We start from the raw sequence: 20,490 nt of genomic DNA, 5'->3' as shown, positions 1-20,490 counted from the left end.
TATAGTGAATGATTATACATATGCAGACAAAACAAAATATTGGTGGAAATATTAAAAACTTAGAATATCTCTACTTCCAATAAAAAACATAAAATAGTCTTTTCAAGCAAGGACAGATTTTTGTTTTGATTGACCCTGTACTACAACACAAAATCTCAACCAACTTAAAAGGATACATATTATGCAATCTATATTTTCTGAAAAGAACAGAAATGAATTAGAAGTCAACAGTAAAATATAGTAGTAAAAAACAAACAAACTACGTTTGGAAACTTAAATGTATTCCAAATATTTCATGGATTTAAAGAGTAAAATCAAGATAGAAATTTCCCAATATTTATAAGAGCTTAATAATGAAAGTACTACATATCAAAACGTATTAAAGTTAGAATGGCTGATGTAGATTCCTTCTTTTAATATCCATTCTCAATCCCCTTTCACTTGTTTTCCTGTACTACTAAAGTGAGGGAAGGAGAGAAGATAGAGAGGGAAAGAGAACATTAGCAAAATCAAAAACTGGTCTTTGAATAAACTAATGAAAATAAATTGGTGGGGGGGGGGCAGCAAAAAATACTAAGAATCAAAAAATGAGAAATAACTACAGGTAAAGAATTTTTTTTAACGTCACAAGAATACTTTGTACAAATTAACACCAAAAAAGTAAATATTGATTAAAAAAATACGTTTTTTAGAAAATATAGCAAAAGTCACTCAAGCAGAGATAAAAACCTTGAATGAACTATTAGCCATTAAAGAAATTATTTTTTAAAAGTCTACCCTGACTCCCCCCAAGTAAAAACACAGGTAAAAAACTTACAGGTTGTGTCATATAATTCTGAGAAAGTTAATATACTTTAGCTTATCGTTTCTCCTATTAACCTAGCATTTAATTCTCCCTTCAAATTATAGTGAAGACACTCAACGTTTCAAAACAGAAGGAAGATCTAAGCTACTGAATTTGTTTATTATCCTTGAAGAAACCTTCCCCCAGGACAATAGGCAACGATCACACTGCTTTATTAGCTTATGAGAACTCCATTTTTTGAATGGTTAGATGTTATAGAGTGTATAGTACAGACACTCTCATGGCAATTAAGCTTTAGGTGTTTATTTCTTTGGGATCATAGGCTGTTTTTGCAGATCAAAGATTCCCCCGTTACTTCAACATCTAGTTTTACCAAAGGTCCCTTGGTAATTGGTTGGGGCAGGTTGGGCATCATTGGTTTTTTTGTGATTACATTCTTCTCTACCATCACCCTAAGGATGGCCCCTAAGTAATTTGCAGTCACTGCAATCACCAATATCAAACTAGCCTCGTAGAAATTTCATCTGGGGTTGCATTTCAAAGTCTAGATTTAAGACATACCCTATGATGACTACAAAGCAGCTTCTATCTTCTCTATAGTATTGTAAGCACCAATAAATGAAAGGATGGAGAGGAAATCTCCAACATATACTGTCAGAAAGTAAGATCAAAATGCCTAACATTAGCCTGTCAGAGGCTCAAAAATATAGATTATAACAACTTACTCTTCATTTTACCCTACTCAGTAAGACTAAGATCTCAGTCTTACCATCACTGTCCTTATTTAGAAACTAGTGCCTGGTGGTAGGAGAAGTGTTATTCATTCACTAATTCAACCAAGCTATCAAGCACCTGCTACATGCTGGAGACAAGCTAGTCTAGTTAACTGGCCAAAATGATTTTGTTCTCAAGTTTTACCAAACTACAATGGAACAAATAATGCCCATCTCATACCAACTTTTCAATCAATGCAGAAGATATTCAACAACTCCATGAGATCATTTGATTTTGATGACAAAAATGAAAACAGTTCTACTTTATCAAAAACTATTAAACCTTTGTTTCTAAGACAGTAATATCAGATACTGAAGGAACCTCCTTTTCCTCTAGCATCAAGTTTACACGTGGAGCACATTCCCCAGTTTAACACTGCTTGCCTCTCTCCACCTAATCACTCACTCCTCCCCACTGAAGAAGGGACTTAGGAAATTTGTAGGATGACCTAAGCATGATTGGCTAGGCAATGCCTGTCCCCCAGTCCACCACTTCTTTGTGACCCAGCTACCTGTAGGAAGCACACAGTCTGCTTGGTTCTACTACATGGTTAAGTTTGATCTTTGTAAGCTCTGCCTCTGGGGGTGATGGAAGCCTATCCACTGCTGATGGTGAAAGAAGGGTAAATCTCTCTAATTCTTCTGATCTTGGGAAGCCTATGTTATTCAGTGTTTTGATTTCCTTGACTTCTTTATCTCTATTAACTGGTTTATAACACAGGAGAGAAGGAGTGACATATAATTTATTAGCTACCTCAGACTCTAACATCAGAATCTAAAAATATTACTGACAGTAAAACGTGTTAAATACATTGACTATGTTCTCTCTCACTGCTAGTCTGTTGACCACACTATCTCTTCCACCCGCAATAATGTTCTCCCCTTTTTAGACAGTTAATATCCATGTATCCATTTTAACTTAGTTTAATAACTGCTTCTTGGGGAAAGATTTCCCCAAGTTAGCTCCCAAAGGACCCTGATGACCCCCTATCGTAAATTTAGCATGCTACATTGACGCACTGTATTAACTTATTTGTATCTTACACTACACAATAAGTTCTCTAAGGTATATAGGTATACTCAGAACTCAGCAAAGTACTCGGTCCAATAAATGGCTGAATGAATGAGTAGAAAATGAATGCATGAATGAAAATGATAAATCATAGATCGAAGAAAACAGACCTAGAAATTACCTGAAAAATGAATTGCAGCAACATTGTTACTCACCCCTTCACGCAAAGAAAAAGATGGCAGTTGATTTAAGTTTCACAACTATATCAGAAAAAAAAAACTATAACTGATTTTTAGAAAATTAACTATTTGTTGAACGATTACATCATTAAGGAAATGTAAAAGGCTTTGTTTGACTTTTTTGTTTTTGAGTTAAACTATGCCTACCTAAAGAAAAATGGTGACTTTTTAAATTTCTCTTAACTAAACATCACTTAAAGTTCTAATTATCTTTGTAGATTATGCCAACACTCAATTAAAAAGAGACTCCAGGAATACATCACCAGATCTTAATTTAAAATATATATATATATTCCCCATTAATCTGACTCCATATCCTACTGATATTTGTGAAAACAACATGGAAACATCTAAATTAAAAAATTACTATAAATACTGATTTAAATAATTCTCCAATGCCAAAATCTAAAATGTACCCCACACATTTTGGAAAGTTAGAGTTTAAATGTAAATGGACTTCACTGGCATTTGAAAACATTCTACTTCTACTGAATTTCCAATTTTAGTATTTGGTAATTCTCCAAGTTTTCTGGAAACACTACAACATGTCACATTTCCTAACCCAAAATGTAAATACAGGTTGAAGTATAATAAATATTGCTATTTTTTCTTCTTTTAAAAGGTACAAGTATATATGACTGCTAAGGTTCCTCCTAGGTGTACTTTTCCTTGAACCTATATTATATACATATACATCTAGCTTCCTATAAAATGTTTTTGCCACAGTATTCTATTACATTTCTCATTTTGAAATTATTTCAGCAAATGTGAAAAAACAGATTTACTTACATGTTCTGGGATTCCTGGCTTTTCGAAGAAACAGAATCAGAACCCTGTACTGGAGTAGGAATTCTTTCTGATAGCAAACTTGTCTAAAATATAACAAATTTACATGTTTTTTTTTACTGATAGTGTTATTCATAAGCTCTCATGCAACATTTTTATATTTGACTCAATGTAATTAAAAATTAAATTACCTGCAAATTTTAAGTTATTTAATTCTTAACTATAATGTAAAGTATTTCATAAATGAAGCATATAAATGGGGTGGGGGGAAGATATTGACATATACTATATGTCATATATACTATATTTGACTGTTGCTACATTATGATCTCCAGTGTATGCAACAAAATCCCAGGTATCTGTAAAAATTGCTCAGAAATAACTTCCAAAGGGTCAGTGTATGCAGAGACAATTTATTCAAAGGCTCTCTTTTCAGAAGAAAAGACTTTGTAGTGCCCAGTTAGGTCGTAGAGCTTTGTGCTATGGGGAGAGGATGTACTGAAGTCATGTTGTGCCAAATAAGAAAGCATTATGTCCCCTGGACTACTGTGGTGCTAAAGTCGTCATATTTGCTCCAGTAAAATATTTTAACTGTAGTATGATATTACAATAGTGACCGTATTTGAAATAAAGATTTGAAGAGAAGAAAAAAAGTTTGAAAATACTTACCTTCTTCCATGCCTTTGCTATAGATTCATGCAAACTATAAGGAATTAAAACCTGCAAGCCTTCACATGTACCATATATTTGACGACACACAGAAGTAAAAGCTCCTTTAACCGCAGGAAACATTTCCGATCCAGGAAAAATAGAAATATCTTCATCAAGAACTTTTTTCGAAAACTGGGCAATTATATGAGCACCTGTAGGACTAAAAGATGATACCTAAAAGCAATGTACTTCAAGTGACCTAATCTGACTGAACTGCTTTTCTCTGCATGGGTATATCACTAACTTGACTGTTTGGTAGTTAAGTTCACTTCTTTCCATTTGTTTGAATTTTTTTTTAATTCTACTTTTTAACTTTAACATTTAGTATATGAAACAGATACATGATTCCTAAGTTAAACCTAGGTACAATCAAGGAATAAATCCCAGATGTCTCATACCGATACCTCCCGATCCATATACTTCTTCCCCTCCTCTAAAACTATTACTTTTTAGCTTATTCTTTTATCATTCCCTTTTGAAAAAGCAAATATAATTGTATTTATTCATATTCCATCCTACTATACAAAAGGTAGCATTCTATAAACATTCTTCTGTTTTGTTTTTTACTTCATATATTCTGATAATTCTATAGCAGTACATAAAAAATTCCTCATCCCCTTTTTACAGCTGCTAAGTACTCCTTTGTATAAACATAATTTAATCAACTAGCCTCTTATTGTTGGACATCTGAGATATATCCAGGTTTTCGCTAATAAAGTTAGAAACTCTTCACCACTGCACAATGAGGATTCAGAAGAAGTTCTAACGTTTTATGCTTTATCTGTTTAACTTCAATGTGAGGGAGACGCTTTAAAAAAAAAAATCTAGAAATCATAAGGATAATGATTGGGGAAAACGACTACATACAATTAAAGGATGTCTACATAGCAGAAAAAAACTTAAATAGAGAAGTGATGGACAATAAAAAGAAACCTTAGAACTCATGACAAAGGGTTAGCCTTCATAATTTTAAAAGAATTGTTATATGGATAAGATGGATGTTATATGGATAAGAAAAAGACTTCCAGGTTAACTATGTCAGATTGAACACATACATTCACATCTGCTCCCTGCTGAAATATTAAAATGTAAAAGTAAACAAAATTTTCAGAAGGCTCTTGCAGCCATCAAGGACAAGGAGAAAAAAAAGGATATGATAGTAACAAAGTTTGGAACCTAGAATAAAAGAATAATTCAGAGCCTAGAAAAACTGAATGATCAGCCACAGTGTAGAAAATGGAATCAACATGATCTCATAGAACCTCTCAAAAAACTCAAATTGGTGGCACCAAAAATCTCTATAATTGGGGGTACAAGTGGGACTTAAAATAGAGATGCCTGAAACTCAGTTTAAGAAGGAATTTGACCTCCAGATTCTTTTCACATTCCAGGTAGTCACCCCTGTACCTCTTGGAAGTTAGGCAGAGATTAAAACTGATAGCAAGCAGCACAGGATTTAATCAAGTTTTATATACTAAAGCTTGAGACCCATCACCTTTTGCATTCAGTGGTCTTCTCTCACTAGGCTTATACTCTCTTCAGGCAGCTAACTGTAAGAGCCTTCTTCATGGACTCTGACCAGAACAAAGACAAGACTAAAGATACTTACATTAAAGGTTCCTCAAACAATACCATGGCAAGGTTCCCCTTCAGCAAAGGCCACAAGTGACAAGTCACACTTCCCTGCATGAGTTTCAAGCAGCTTTTTACTAACTTTAATATACTTGAAGAAACCTGATTTAAAAAGTCAGAGACCAAGATAACAAATACAAAAGTCTATTTGAACAGAAAAATAAAATGACAAATGAAAACTTCATTACCTTCACAGAGGTAAGAAGAACTTACACTCATGAAACAAGAATAGGATGCTAGTAAGAACACTCTTGGACATAAAATCATAGCAATATTTTTTTTGATCCATCTCCTAAAGGAAATAAAAGCAAAAATTAACAAGTGGGACCTAATTAAACTAAACAGCTTTTTGCACAGCAAAGGAAACCATCAATAAAATGAAAGACAGCCTACTGAATGGGAGAAGATATTTGTAAATGATATGACCAATAAGGGGTTAATATCCAACATATATAAACAGCTTATACAACTCAACATCAAAAACAAACCAAACCCAGATTCAAAAATGGGCAGAACTGAATAGACATATTTTCCAAAGAAAAAATGCAGATGGCCAATAGGCACATAAAAAGATGTTCAACACTGCTAAATCAACAGGGAAATGCAAATCAAAACCACAATGAGATTTCACCTCACACCTGTAAGAATGGCTATCATCAGAAAGAACACAAATAACAAATGTTAGGATGTAGAGGTGAGGATGTAGAGAAAAGGGAACACTGCTGGTGGGAAATGTAAATTGGTACAACCACTGTAGAAAACCATACAGAGTTTCTCAAAAAAATTAAAAATAAAACTACTATATAACCCAGCAATTCCACTCCTGAGTATATATCCAAAAGAAACAAAAACACTAATTTGAAAAGGTATATGCACCCCAGTGTTCACAGGAGCATTATTTACAATGGAAGCAACCTAAGTGTCCATCAACAGATGAATGGATAAAGAAGATGTGGTATGTGTGTGTATACATATACACACACACATATATATACACACACACACACACAAAAACACACAGTGGAATACTACTCAGTCATAAAAACAAATGAACTTCTGCCATCTGCATCAATATCCATGGACTTGGAGGGCATTAGCCTAAGTGAAATAAGTCACACAGAGAGACAAATACTGTATGATATCACTTATATGTGGAATCTAAAAAATACAACTAGTGAATATAACAAAAAAGCAGCAGACTCACAGATAAGAGAACAAACTAGTGGTTACCAGTGGGGAGGGGGAGGGGCAATATAGGGGTGGAAGAGTGGGAGGTACAAACAACTACTGGGTGTAAGACAGGCTCAAGGATGCATTGTACAACATGGGGAATACAGCCAAGATTTTGTAATAACTGTAAATGTAAAGTAACCTTTAAAACTCACATAAAATAAAAAACAAATTAAAATAATAGGGCAGTAGAGTAAGAATGTACTCTTAAAAAAGAAGTAGAAATAAAAATTTCAGTAGAAGTGCTTAAAATAAAGCAAGCTGAGGCAATTTGCTAGAAAGTAAAAAAAAAACAAAAAAACAAACAAAAAAAAACCCATAGAACAGATAGGGAAGTCTAAATCCCAATGAGAGTTTAAGAGAAAACAGAAGATCATTGCCCCAACTTTTGGCACCCAGCAACCACAAATTCACTTTGTTGCTATGAATTTGTCTATTTTTCACATTTCATATGAATAAAGTCATATTATGTAAAAACAAAGACACAAAACAGAAATGAAATCCAACTATTTTTCTTAAACTGAAAGACATAAATCTTCAGATCAAAAAAGTCCATCAAATAGGTTAAGAATAGAACTTCATCAAGAAACATCATAAAATTTCAGAATACTAATAGGCAACAGAAGACTGAAAAGCTTCCAGAGGAGGTGGGGAAAAAGTCATCCTAGTGATGATAAAGGTCATTACAAGGATAAAAGCTATGCACCAGACCAAGCCAGGAACTAGTCTGAATAAAGTAGATCAGAAGGCTAAAAAAGTCTTTGATAAAAATTGATAGAATTTGTCTAGCATTTGAATATACTGAGAGAAGATATAATTAGTTAGGAAAGTTAAGTACACTGAAAATTAATGCCAACAAAAGAAATAAAACTAACTCCAAAGAAAACAAGTTGTGAAAGTAATGATATGGCTGGGCTGTGAAGGTTGCTCATGGTAGGGTAGATACAGTATGATTCCAACCAAGACTATTGGCTCAACTATATTGCACTGATAGAGGGAAGGGAGAGACTAAGTGTTGTACATGCAGGTGGGCTGGGGGAGATAAGGAGAGAGAGATATAAATCATTGTAATAAGTCAATGAATAATACGTTAAACTAAAATCTAAAAGTATTATAAGGGCATTATTTAATGATCTAGATGTAAGCTCTAAAGGAAACATCTAAAGCAGCCCAAAGTAGCTGCCTCTGGAGAACAAGGAAGGAACTTTTTATAATAAGCTTTGTATGTTCACTGTGTGTATACGTAACTCAGAGTCAGTGGAAAAAAATCAAACTAAAAAAGTGGGCTGAAGCTATGAAAAGGAATCATTCCTATATACCAACAATGAAAGGTCAGAAAGAGAAATTAAGGAAACAATACCATTTACCACTGCAACAAAAAGAATAAAATACCTAGGAATAAACCTGCCTAAGGAGGCAAAAGACCTGCATGCAGAAAAATATAAGATACTGATGAAAGAAATCAAAGACAAAACAAATAGATGGAGCGATATACCATGTTCTTGGATTGGAAGAATCAATATTGTGAAAATGACTATACTACCCATAGCAATCTACAGATTCAGTACAATCCCTATCAAATTACCAATGGCATTTTTTACAGAACTCGAACAAAAAATTTTACAATTTGTATGGAAACACAAAAGACCTCGAATAGCAAAAGCAATCTTGAGAAAAAATAAAAAAGGAGCTGGAGGAATCAGGCTCCCTGACTTCAGACTCTACTACAAAGCTACAGTAATCGAGACAACATGGTACTGACACAAAAACAGAAATACAGATCAATGGAACAGGATAGAAAGCCCAGAGATAAAACCACACACCAATGGTCACCTAATCTATGACAAAGAAGGCCAGAATATACAATGGAGAAAAGACAGCCTCTTCGATAATTGGTGCTGGGAAAACTGGACAGCTACATGTAAAAGAATGAAATTAGAACACTTCCTAACACCATACACAAAAATAAACTCAAAATGGATTAAAGACCTAAATATAAGGCCAGACACTATCAAACTCTTAGAGGAAAACATAGGCAGAACACTCCTTGACATAAAAAAACCACAGCAAGATCTTTTTTGACCCACCTCCTAGAGTAACAGAAATAAAAACAAAAATAAACAAATGGGACTTAAAAGCTTTTGCACAGCAAAGGAAATCATATACAAGATGAAAAGACAACCTTCAGAATGGGAGAAAATATTTGCAAACGAAGCAATGGACAAAGGATTAATCTCCAAAATATACAAACAGCTCATGCAGCTCAATACCAAAAGAAACAAACAACCCAATCCAAAAATGGGCAGAAGACCTAAATAGACATTTCTCCAAAGAAGACATGCAGATGGCCAACCACATGAAAAAATGCTCACCATCACTAATTATTAGAGGAATGCAAATCAAAACTACAATGAGATATCATCTCACACCAGTCAGAATGGCCATCATCACAAAATCTACAAACAATAAATGCTGGAAAGGGTGTGAAGAAAAGGGAACCCTCTTTCACTGTTGGTGGGAATGTAAATTGATACAGCCACTATGGAGAACAGTATGGAGGTTCCTTAAAAAAACTAAAATAGAACTACCATGTGACCCAGAAATCCCACTACTGGGCATATACCCAGAGAAAACCATAATTCAAAAAGACACATGCACCCCAATGTTCACTGCAGCACTATTTACAATAGGCAGGGCGTAGAAACAACCTAAATGTCCATCAACAGAGGAATGGATAAAGAAGATTCGGTACACACATACAATGGAATATTACTCCACCATAAAAAGGAACGAAATTGGGTCATTTGTAGAGATGTGGATGGAGAGTGAAGTCAGTCAGAAAGAGAAAAACAAATATCATACATTAACACATATATGTGGAATCTGAAAAAATTGGTATAGACGATCTTATTTACAAAGCATAAATAGAGACAAAGACGTAGAGAACAAACATATGGATACCAAGGGTGAAAGGGGCAAGTGGGATGAATTGGGAGAGTGGGATTAACATATACACACTATTGATACTATGTATAAAATAGATAACTAATGAGAACCCACTGCATAGCACAAGGAACTCTACTCAGTGCTCTGTGGTGACCTAAACAGGAAGAAAATCCAAGACAGGGGATATATATATACATATAGCTGATTCACTTTGCTGTACAGTAGAAACTAATACAACATTGTAAAGCAACTATACTCCAATAAAATTTTTAAAAATAAAAAGTAAACTGAAAAAAAAAAAAAGAAATAGCCAAAAACCGTATCTCCATAGGAGCAATGAGATGCTCAAACACAACAAGAGTTGGACAATATGAATCAAAACAAGGTCTTTCATCCATTAGCTTGCCAAAATATAGTCAAACTGATAATGTAGTCTTGACAAGAATATGGAAAGAAGGGTACTCTTCATGCTTCTCACACACTGCCAGCAAGAAGGTAAAATCCTACAACATTGGAAAATCATCTGGTAGTACCCATGAAATATAAAATATACATGCTGCTCTGACCCAGCAATACCATTTTTAGGGCAGTCTACTTTGAAATTTAAAAAAGCTTAGTATATAAGGTACTTCATAAAGAATACAAATTTTTCGTGTATTACTAATTGACCTAATAGATAAGTTTTTTCAGAATAATGATTGCAAACAAGTATTTGATGATTATACCTATGGAATAGTGAAATGACAACAAAGTTATAAGGGATAGGAAGGAGGAGCTGCGAGTATTCTTATAAGGTTCTTGCACTACCTGTTAAGTGGTATAGTGTTATTTGAAAGAAGATTTAATACCAGTAGTTACAGCTAATTCAGCTGTAAATATGTATTACAAACGTAAGGGCAACCACTAAAAAGAAAGAAAAAGAAAAGTATAATTGATATGCTAGGAAAGAAGAAGACTGAATCATAAAATGCTCAGCTCAATTAAAGCCAAAGAAGGTATACGCAGGTGTCCATACACAGCTGCCTCCCATTGCTCAGGAGAGCCCAGTAAAATAAGAATACAATTGTATAAAAGGGAAAACCCCTGAACAATGGCAAGAATGGGAAGAGAAAGAGGTTTTAAAGACTTCTGGGAGAAGGCAGACAGGGAGGGAGCAGCTCCAGATTACAGAGGCAGAGGAACCCACAGTATAAAAACCCTGCCTGGAATGCAGAAGCGGAGAGCCCATGATGGAGCTCTGAGCTCAGAGTCAGCAAATGCAGTGGGGTCCAAAGTGGGGAGGAGTCTGATCTGCCCCTGCCCCACACTCACCTCAGAAGCATGAGCAGCTTTTATACCAAGGCAGAATTCTGAACAAATGTTTAGGGAAAGTGAAGGCTTCTCCAGAGAGAGAAGTGAGCTCCTAAGATAAAAGTCTTCTTAATTCTGGCATCTGAAATGTCCTCAATATAATAGAAAATTCCCAGCAACGCCCTTATTCTCTCAGAGAAAATTTGCCAATCAACTCACCACACTGGTCCACACAGAGCTGCTGATCAAAATCCTGTTCAGGAAAGGTCTAGCTGGAAACTCCCTAACTTATAAAAACTAAGCAGCAGAGCCCTTGTCTACATCCATTTTGTCTTAAAGAACCAATAACATGAAAAGCTGAACCCAAAGAAGAGAACTCAAGCAATAGAAAAGAACGGCTAACTACTGGGCTGAGAGTGATTTGGGAAGAATATCACAGCAAATAAGAATAGAAGATCAGGAAAACGGATTACTCATGGAAGATTAGACCACATGCTTATCTCAGCACCCTCCCCGCCGAGCCCCAGAAAAACAGGGACCAAGAAATAAAGAGATATAAACCCACAATGGAAAAGAGAAGAACAACAGCTAAAAGATGTCAGCAGCGACTTAGAGGTGGAAAGCGGCAGTGAGACATGTGGTAACTGAGGAGCAGCCCAGGAAGAAGCAGACCTGCAGAACTGAGCAGAAGCAAGGCACAGCCCAAGCCCAGGGGTCTCAGGCACCAGGAACAGCCCAGGGCAGGATGCAGGTGGGGCTGAACACAGGAGTAGGAGTCTAAGGTCTCCCAACCCATAGCCCCAATTCCCCATCCTGCCAAAAGACTAGAGGTTTATTCTCTAGAGTGGTGAATACCATAGCCATTAACCACATTTAATTTTTTTAATTTAAAAGCAAGTAAAAGTTACAACTCAGTTCTGTCACACTAGCCATATGTTAAGTGCTCAACAGCCATAAGTGTCTAGTGGTAACGTTACTAGACAGTTCAGGTCTAGAACATACCATCATCCCATAAAGCTCTACCGGACGAAGCTGCTCTGAAGAAGGTAAGCCTAACAGGCTCAGAGCTGGAAGCCAGGCATAGCTGAGGAGAGCCATGAAGTGCCCAACTAGACAGGGAGTTCGAGAGGGGCTGAAGTCAGCATTCTGGACCAGAAGGGCCCCTCCCCAACTAAACTACAGGATCTGGGAACCAGGCATGGAAAACCTGGCCCATCCGACGAGCTTAAAACATATCAAACCAAGTATTAGAAAGTAAAAATCACTATCAAAATAAATCCAAGAACATCTCCTACGTAACGAAAAAGATCAAAAAGGCAGGACTATGAGGGAAAAGCTAAGGGACCCAGAGGATCACACCTGGAAATTCAACATCCAATTCACAGGAGCACCAAAAAGAGAAAACAGAAGCAGAGAAAGTGATCAAACTCACAACAGAAGCAAAGTCCCCTGTGCCAAAGAATGCAAGTCCTCTCCCTAACATTGTCCAGCTAATGCCTGAGAAAAGGAAAAAAGGCCCAGCATAAGTCATACCCTCAAGAAACATTAGGTCCTGGAAAGTTTCAGAGGTAAAAAAGCCTCCTGGGGACTTCCCTGGTGGCGCAGTGGTTAAGAATCCACCTGCCAATGCAGGGGACACGGGTTCAAGCCCTGGTCCGGGAAGATCCCACATGCCGTGGAGCAACTAAGCCCATGCGCCACAACTACTGAGCCTGCGCTCTAGAGCCCGCGAGCCACAACTACTGAAGCCCGTGCACCTAGAAGTCTGTGCTCCACAACGAAACAAGCTATCGCAATGAGAAGCCCGCGCACTGCAACGAAGAGCAGCCCCCGCTCACCGCAACTAGAGAAAGCCCATGCAGCAACGAAGACCCAATGCAGCCAAAAATAAATAAATAAATAAAATTCATCACTTTACTCCTTTGTAGTGGATACTATAAAAAAATTTTTTAAAAAAAAGGCTCCTGAGAAAGAAACTCAGCCATGGAACTTGGCAATAGTGGATGCAGGAGGCAATGTAACAATGTTTCCAGTCTCCCCACCTAGCCAAGCTATCAACCAACTATGAAAATGTATTTATTCTGTTCAAAGGTAGGAGTTCAGAAAGCTTACCTTCTACAAAACGTATTAAGTACTTGAACACAAGGCACAAGCCCACTTTTTATAAGGCACATGTGCACACACTAAAAGCTAACTAACCCTTACTGCCTCACATGTAGTAACTGGCTTAAAGTGTTGACAGCCCTGTGAGTCAGGTAGCGCTGATTATCCCTAATTCACAGGTGAGGAATGACTGAGCGGTGGAGCTAGGATGTGAACCCAAGTAGTCTGAACCAGGGCTCGTGTGACTAACCCTCACTCAGTGCTGCCTCTCAATTTAGTTACTAATGCTCCGTTCCTCCTTCCCAAGTTCACTGTCCGGAATATGTGTTACTTTTGTATAGCAGAGAAAAGAAATTTTTCATTAGTGCAAAATAGGTCAAAAAGAAAAAAAAAAGAAAAAAACGACTTCTCTTATACTAAATCAAAGTTATCGAAATCCAAGCCTCAAAGTCTCCATCTATATAATGAAGATGACCACAGAGGCCCCCTCCTTAGCCACTGTGAGGATTAAACGGTGACCCAACAAAAGACCTTGGTCTTGTGTGACTATTATCAGAAAGACAGTATGTTCCCAGATGTAAACAGATTAAAACACACGATGGAAAAAAAAAATAACAGATGGCAGAAAAAGTGCAGAACACACAAAAAAGGAAGAATAAAGGCAAAACAGAAAACAGTAACAAATACAGTAGATATTAATCCAATCATATCAAATCACTCTAAATGACAAGAATCAATTAAAAGAAAGACTGTCAGACTAGATAAAAAAAACAAGACTCAGTTATGTGGTATCTATAGAAGTGCATTTTAAATATAATGACAAAGATAGATTAAAAGTAAAGGGATGAAGGGGCTTCCCTGGTGGCAGAGTGGTTGAGAGTCCGCCTGCCGATGCAGGGGGCACGGGTTCGTGCCCCAGTCCGGGAAGATCCCACATGCCACGGAGCGGCTGGGCCTGTGAGCCATGGCCACTGAGCCTGCGCATCCGGAGCCTGTGCTCCGCAATGGGAGAGGCCACAACAGTGAGAGGCCCACGTACCGCAAAAAAAAAAAAAAAAAAAAAAAAGTAAAGGGATGAAGAAAGACATATGCTGACAATCAAGAGAACGCTGGAGTAGCTATATTAATTTCAGACTTCACAGCAAGGAAAATTATGCAAAGGGCACATTACATAATAAAGGGGGTCAATTTTCTAAAAGGACATAACGATCCTTAATGTGTATGCACCCAATAGTATCAAAATACATGAAGCAGAAACTAACAGAAATGCAAGGAGAAAAAGATGAATTCACTGATATAGTCTGAAATTTCAACACCCCTCTGTCAGTAATTGACAGATCCAGCATGAAGCTAGTAAGCACATAGCTGAACACCACCAACTACCAACAGTACATAACTGGTATGTATAGAATACTTCAATAGCAGAATATACATTTTTCTCAAGCTCACATAAGACATAACATTCACTAAGAGACCACATTCTGGGTCATAAAACACATGTTAACAAATTAAAAATATAAATCATACAAAATATACTCTCTGACCCATAAATAACTCATAGGTCAAAGAAGTCTCCAGAGATGTTTAAAAATATTTTGAACTAATGAAAATGAAAACACAACTCAATTGTCAGATGCAGCAAAAGCAGTGCTTAGAGGGAAATTTATATCATTGAATGTACATATTAGAAAGAAAACCTAAAATTCAATAATCTAAGCTTTCACCATGGAAAATGAAACTAAATCCAAAAGGAAGAAGACAATAAAAACTAGAACAGAAATCAGTCAAATTAAAAACAGGAAATGAACAGAGAGGGGGAAAGCTAGTCTTTTAAAAAGATCAGTAAAATTGAAAAGGCTCTAGCCAGGTTAGAGGCGAAGAAAAAAAAGTAGAAGCAAATTAACATCAGAATTAAGAGGGGCCGTCTCTACTAATCCCATAGACTTTAAAAGGGTAATAAAGGAATACTGTAAAAAAAAACAAAAAACAAACCAAAAAAAAACCTCTATGCCCACAAATTTAAAACTTAGATTAAGTGGACCAATTCCTTGAAAGACACAACCTGCCAAAATTCTAACAATCTGAACAAACCCATATCTATTAAAGAAATAGAATAAATAATAATCTTCCTAAACAGAAAACACCACACCCAAATAGGTACACTGGTGAATTCTATCAAACATTTAAGAAATTATGCCAAATCTCTTCCATAAGATAGACGCAGAACACTTCCTAACTTATGAGACCAGCATTTTACAGTAAGACCAAAGATCACAAAAACTACAGACCAATCTCTCTCACAGAAAAAAATCCTCTACTAATATTAGCAAATCAAATTTAACAATGTATAAAAACAATTATTCTAGGTACGCAAAGCTGGTTCAATATTCAGAAAGTTAATTAATGTAATCTACCACTTCAACAGGATAAAAGAACACTCACTGTGGTGTTATTTATGAAGGCAAAATCCTAAACAAACTTGATATCCAATAATTGGACAGAAGTTTGAATAAATTATGGTAAAGCATACAAAAAAGTATCATAGAGCTATTAAAAATGTTTCATTCACCTAGGAAGATGCTTTGGTTACACACAAAAAAACTGCAGAGTAATGTATACACCATTTTTGAAATGAGAAAGAATTCTATAAACATGAACATATATACTTGATGCATCATTATAGGTGCAGAGAAAGTCTGGAAGCATAACCAAAATGTTACCATTGGCTAAGCCAGGAGATAGAACAGAGTACGGGTTAGAGAAGGAAGATGTGGAAGTAGTCAGCATTTCCATTGTGTGGTTTAACTTGAAATCAATCATGTGTGGCTTTAGAAGTTGAAAGAGTACAGTCCAAGGAAGCAAAAAAGATCCCATGTAGAGTGAACCCTCCTATTCTTATTTTGAAGTTGCAGACATCAAGACCTACTCTGCCTGTATAATCCATAATCCTGGTTACTCCTGCAACTTTCTGATGATCTAATATGTTAGCAGTTGATCAGGAAACCTAACTATATCTAGAATAGTTATCCTGATTTTCATTAATATATGACGAAATTTTGGGAAACTTTAAATCAGGTATGAGAAAATATGCTAAAAAATTCCACAAATTCAAAACAGAAACATACCTTTTTTCTTCAGAAGAGCTCATATTTTCTCCATAAAGTAGTAGAATAAGTCCTTCTTCTACAGAAGCAATTCTTGCCAAAATATCAGCTACATGAATTAAAGCTGTTTCAGAGCAATTTGGAGCAGCCTGTACATTAAATATATCATATAATTTTAAGACACACTAACATATCACAGACTAACATTCAAGGGTGGTCGTGTAGTCCAACAAAGTTATATTACCACAACAAAAAAGTTGATTGTTTGGCTGTGAAATAATGTCTGAATTAAACGTGTCATTAGATTATATTCTCGTACCAGCACAGTTGATAAGGCAAATACATACACACTTTTTACCCAAACCAATTATTGATTATTAAGACAGTTGAAAAAATTGCTGCTATCACAGTTTTATATGTATATAATTCTAGTTGACAAATGCAGTAGCTCTTCTTCTTTGCCCTTTACTTCTCACTCACTGGGTTCCTGTATATCCAATCTAATTTTATTATACATGGTATCTAATATACTACCATCTCTTCTAAGGGATACCACCCCTTCCTACACCTGGCTGTTGGGTCATGAGTTGTAGGTGTGACTAAGGACAACCAATTCATGGGCTGGCAAATAGCCAATGATGTCATCTAATGAGAAAACATAGGTTGGACCAATCATATTTCCCCACTTTTGATTCTTAAAAGTACTAAAAGTAGCTTTACCAGTACATACTGGTAAAGAAAGATGCCAAAAGAAAACAAAGTTAAAGATAGATGTATGAAGCAAAGAAGCAAACAATAGCTATGGCTCAAGATTCAGGAGTACATTTCTCAGCTCTGGTATGTGGTTTACGTTTCACAATTTACTTCATGGCATTCTATAATATTCAGTTGTGTATTATGCTCTATTTGTTTCTTCTCTGCTCATCTCGTTTCCCTGAGGTTGACTAAGGTCAAAATACTTTCATTATATCTACTTACTTTCCCAGAATTCCATACTTTGTACTACATTCACATAAATGCTTAATGTTTTCTAAATGAGCAATAAATAATGAATACCTGAATGGGTGAGCAGCTGCCCAGCCCATTGAGAGGTGGGCAAAGGGAGACGAAGCTAATAAAAACACTACAAAACACGGACATGGAAAGGCAAAAACCTGTAGCCTACTGATAAAGCTTTAAGTCATTCCCCAGAAATTTAAGTCATAAAAAGTGGAGAGATATATTAGACTGCACTAGTGGTAGTGGTACCAACTCTTCCACCTGTTAAATGTCTGACATTACGCAATTTGCTTCTTTCAGCCTCAGCTGTGAAAGTTAAATTATATAATGTAAGGAAATATACTGTACAACCTGTAAAGAGACATATACGTATGTTCAGAACTGGGATAATTATAAGTTTTTCTAAAGTAGTACTTGTTCTTCATGTAAAACAAAGCTGGCTCTTCAGGAAAATATTTCCAAAGGCTATACAGTTGCCATTAAAACAACAAAACATTCACAAGACTTATTAGATTTGCAAAACAAATAGCTTAATATAGTAACTTTAGTCCTTACAATCTAAGCCTGACCAAAAAAAGTTTAAGATGTTATATGTACTTTTCCCCCCACATTGTCATAACTAAAATCAACTGATTGTATAAACTAAGATTCAAAATACATTTATAGGGAAAATGGTATAATACTTCAGATTATCAAATTTAGAAGTCCCACTGAATATTCACTAATATCCAATTAAGAGACTCTTTAATACTAACCTTAGTTCCTTTCATTAGGTTATGAATAGGTTGAAGAAGCGCCTCGATCACAGTGTTGTTATATAAACATTCAATTGCACATTCTTTTTGATCACAGAGTATACAAAGAATTTCAGTTACCATACTTGCAGGAGAGTAATTCTCTGATAAAAAAGAAGTATTTTTTGAAAATTAAAACCTAGAACATTATTATATCTTTTATTTCTGTTAACTACTGCTGTTCCAAAAAGCTCATCAAGGTTAATTAAAGGATGCCCAAAGGATGATTTATTACCAAATTATGACCTTAAACTTAAGACAATGTTAGCTTAACTTATCTTCAAGTTAATAAAAGTGAGTAAATGATAATATAAATACCAAAAGACACCATGAGATCATTTGCTGTTTGACATTAAAGCTCTGCTTGATAGTGAGAATGTGGTCTGAAACAAATTTACAACTTCTCCCCTCCTGGCAAACACCTTACTTATTGTATTCACTTTTCTTCTTTTTCTTAAAAAAGAAGAAAGTGTCTTCAGGTGTTAAGCCTCGTAGAAAATTAGAGTCATTAAGACAAAACACAGACAAAAAGAAGGCAGACGAGAAACTTTAATGGAGACTAGAATACTTCTTATGTTACCATAAAACCAATGAAATGAATGAGAATTCTTAAGACTTTGTTTTAAAATATATATAGGAAGACACAGATACAAATAAATATAATATGGGGAACAGTCCCTAAAATAAATATGGTATTTTCAGTTTCATAAATTAACATTTCGACACTTGAACTCCTAATATACTGAACAAAATAGTGTTTTACATGAAAATAATAAAGTTTTACAAAACAGTGTTTTACAAAAGTTAGTAATGTAAGGTTGTCCTAGTAAGATACAAGACTAAAACGCCAAAGTTCTTAATTTATACTACAATATTCCATACTCCATAAATACACTAAGCAAATACTTGACAGAAAGGGAAAAAGAAAAGTTCAGTGATTTTTTTAACCAGCTCAAGATGAGAAATGCTGTTTGCAGTGACAGACTACTGATGAGCATCTGACCATCATTCATTCATTCATCCAACTTTCTGCTATTTTTGAGTACTACGTAGACAAAGAAGTAAATAAGACAAATAGTTCACAAGATGGTAAACCAAGAAATTATCAATTATAACAAAGGATAATATTTTTCATAAAGGAAACATAGTATGCTGTAGGAGCATATAGCAGGGGTACCTAACCTAGTACTTTATACATGTAAATATCAATACCTTAAAGGCAGAAAAAGTATGAGAAACATTGTTAGGACTAATAGGCCGTTATAATTGCATGGATAAAACCTACCAATTGATAGACGTATTACAACACTAATATATGACCCAAATAATTTTTTTCTGTGATTCACCTGTGTTCCTCTAAGAATTTGTACCATCATTTCTAAAGTAACTTCCACGTTTAGAATGTTTGAGTCTATAAACCTGGGGGGGGGGGGAGGCGGGTTGTTATTAAGCGTTTTACTTTGAAAACAAACTTTTTCCTTTGAATATCAATACAAGTTATCTTTTAAATGTTAACACTTTAAAAAAATTTTATAAGTCAGCCAACAGTTATAAGACTAAAAGGTATTTTTCTGAAAAAAAGAAAAGGTTTTCCTTTGCTTTATTCTTCAATAAAAGACGACCCTGAAAATAAGTACTGGATATAAGCTGAAACAAGCAAGCTGATCAAAACACCCAATATAAAGGATAGAAAATAGCAATAAAGAACACACTAGTACCTATCGAGCTTATCTTAATATCGTTTAAGAACATCTTGATCTTAAACATCAGAATTCTCAGCAAAATTTGTTCTAAATAAAAATATACACCTTAAATATCAGTGAAAAAAATTAAATTTCATGATTTACTTCCAGGACCAAGGTATTTCCTTTTTTTACTTTTTTTTAAATAGATCTTTATTGGAGTATAATTGCTTCACAATGCCCTGTTAGTTTCTGCTGCACAACAAAGTGAATCAGCCATATGCATACACATGTCCCCATATCCCCTCCCTCTTGAGCCTCCCTCCCTTCCTCCCTAGCCCACCCTCTAGGTCATCACAAAGTACCAAGCTGTACTCCCTGTGC

At 35.5% G+C, this 20,490-nt stretch overlaps 1 protein-coding gene across 1 annotated transcript in view; it reads right to left on the bottom strand.

The window, feature by feature from the left end:
- The window catches only part of TBC1D32 (TBC1 domain family member 32), a 179,136-nt gene that overhangs the window by 107,084 nt on the left and 51,562 nt on the right, over positions 1-20,490 (bottom strand). Inside the window, exons 15-18 of the mRNA XM_082855382.1 lie at positions 18,386-18,528; positions 16,653-16,780; positions 4,285-4,486; positions 3,619-3,701 (exon numbers count right to left, since the gene is read on the bottom strand). Coding sequence (XP_082711508.1) covers positions 3,619-3,701; positions 4,285-4,486; positions 16,653-16,780; positions 18,386-18,528 — 556 coding nt within the window. The remainder of the gene's footprint in view (positions 1-3,618; positions 3,702-4,284; positions 4,487-16,652; positions 16,781-18,385; positions 18,529-20,490) is intronic.

The sequence above is a fragment of the Leucopleurus acutus genome (assembly GCF_964270905.1).
Source record: "Leucopleurus acutus genome assembly, chromosome: 15".
Taxonomy (NCBI): Eukaryota; Metazoa; Chordata; class Mammalia; order Artiodactyla; family Delphinidae; genus Leucopleurus; species Leucopleurus acutus.
Note: the sequence above shows the minus strand (reverse complement) of the source record. Positions and strands in the feature narration are given on the sequence as shown.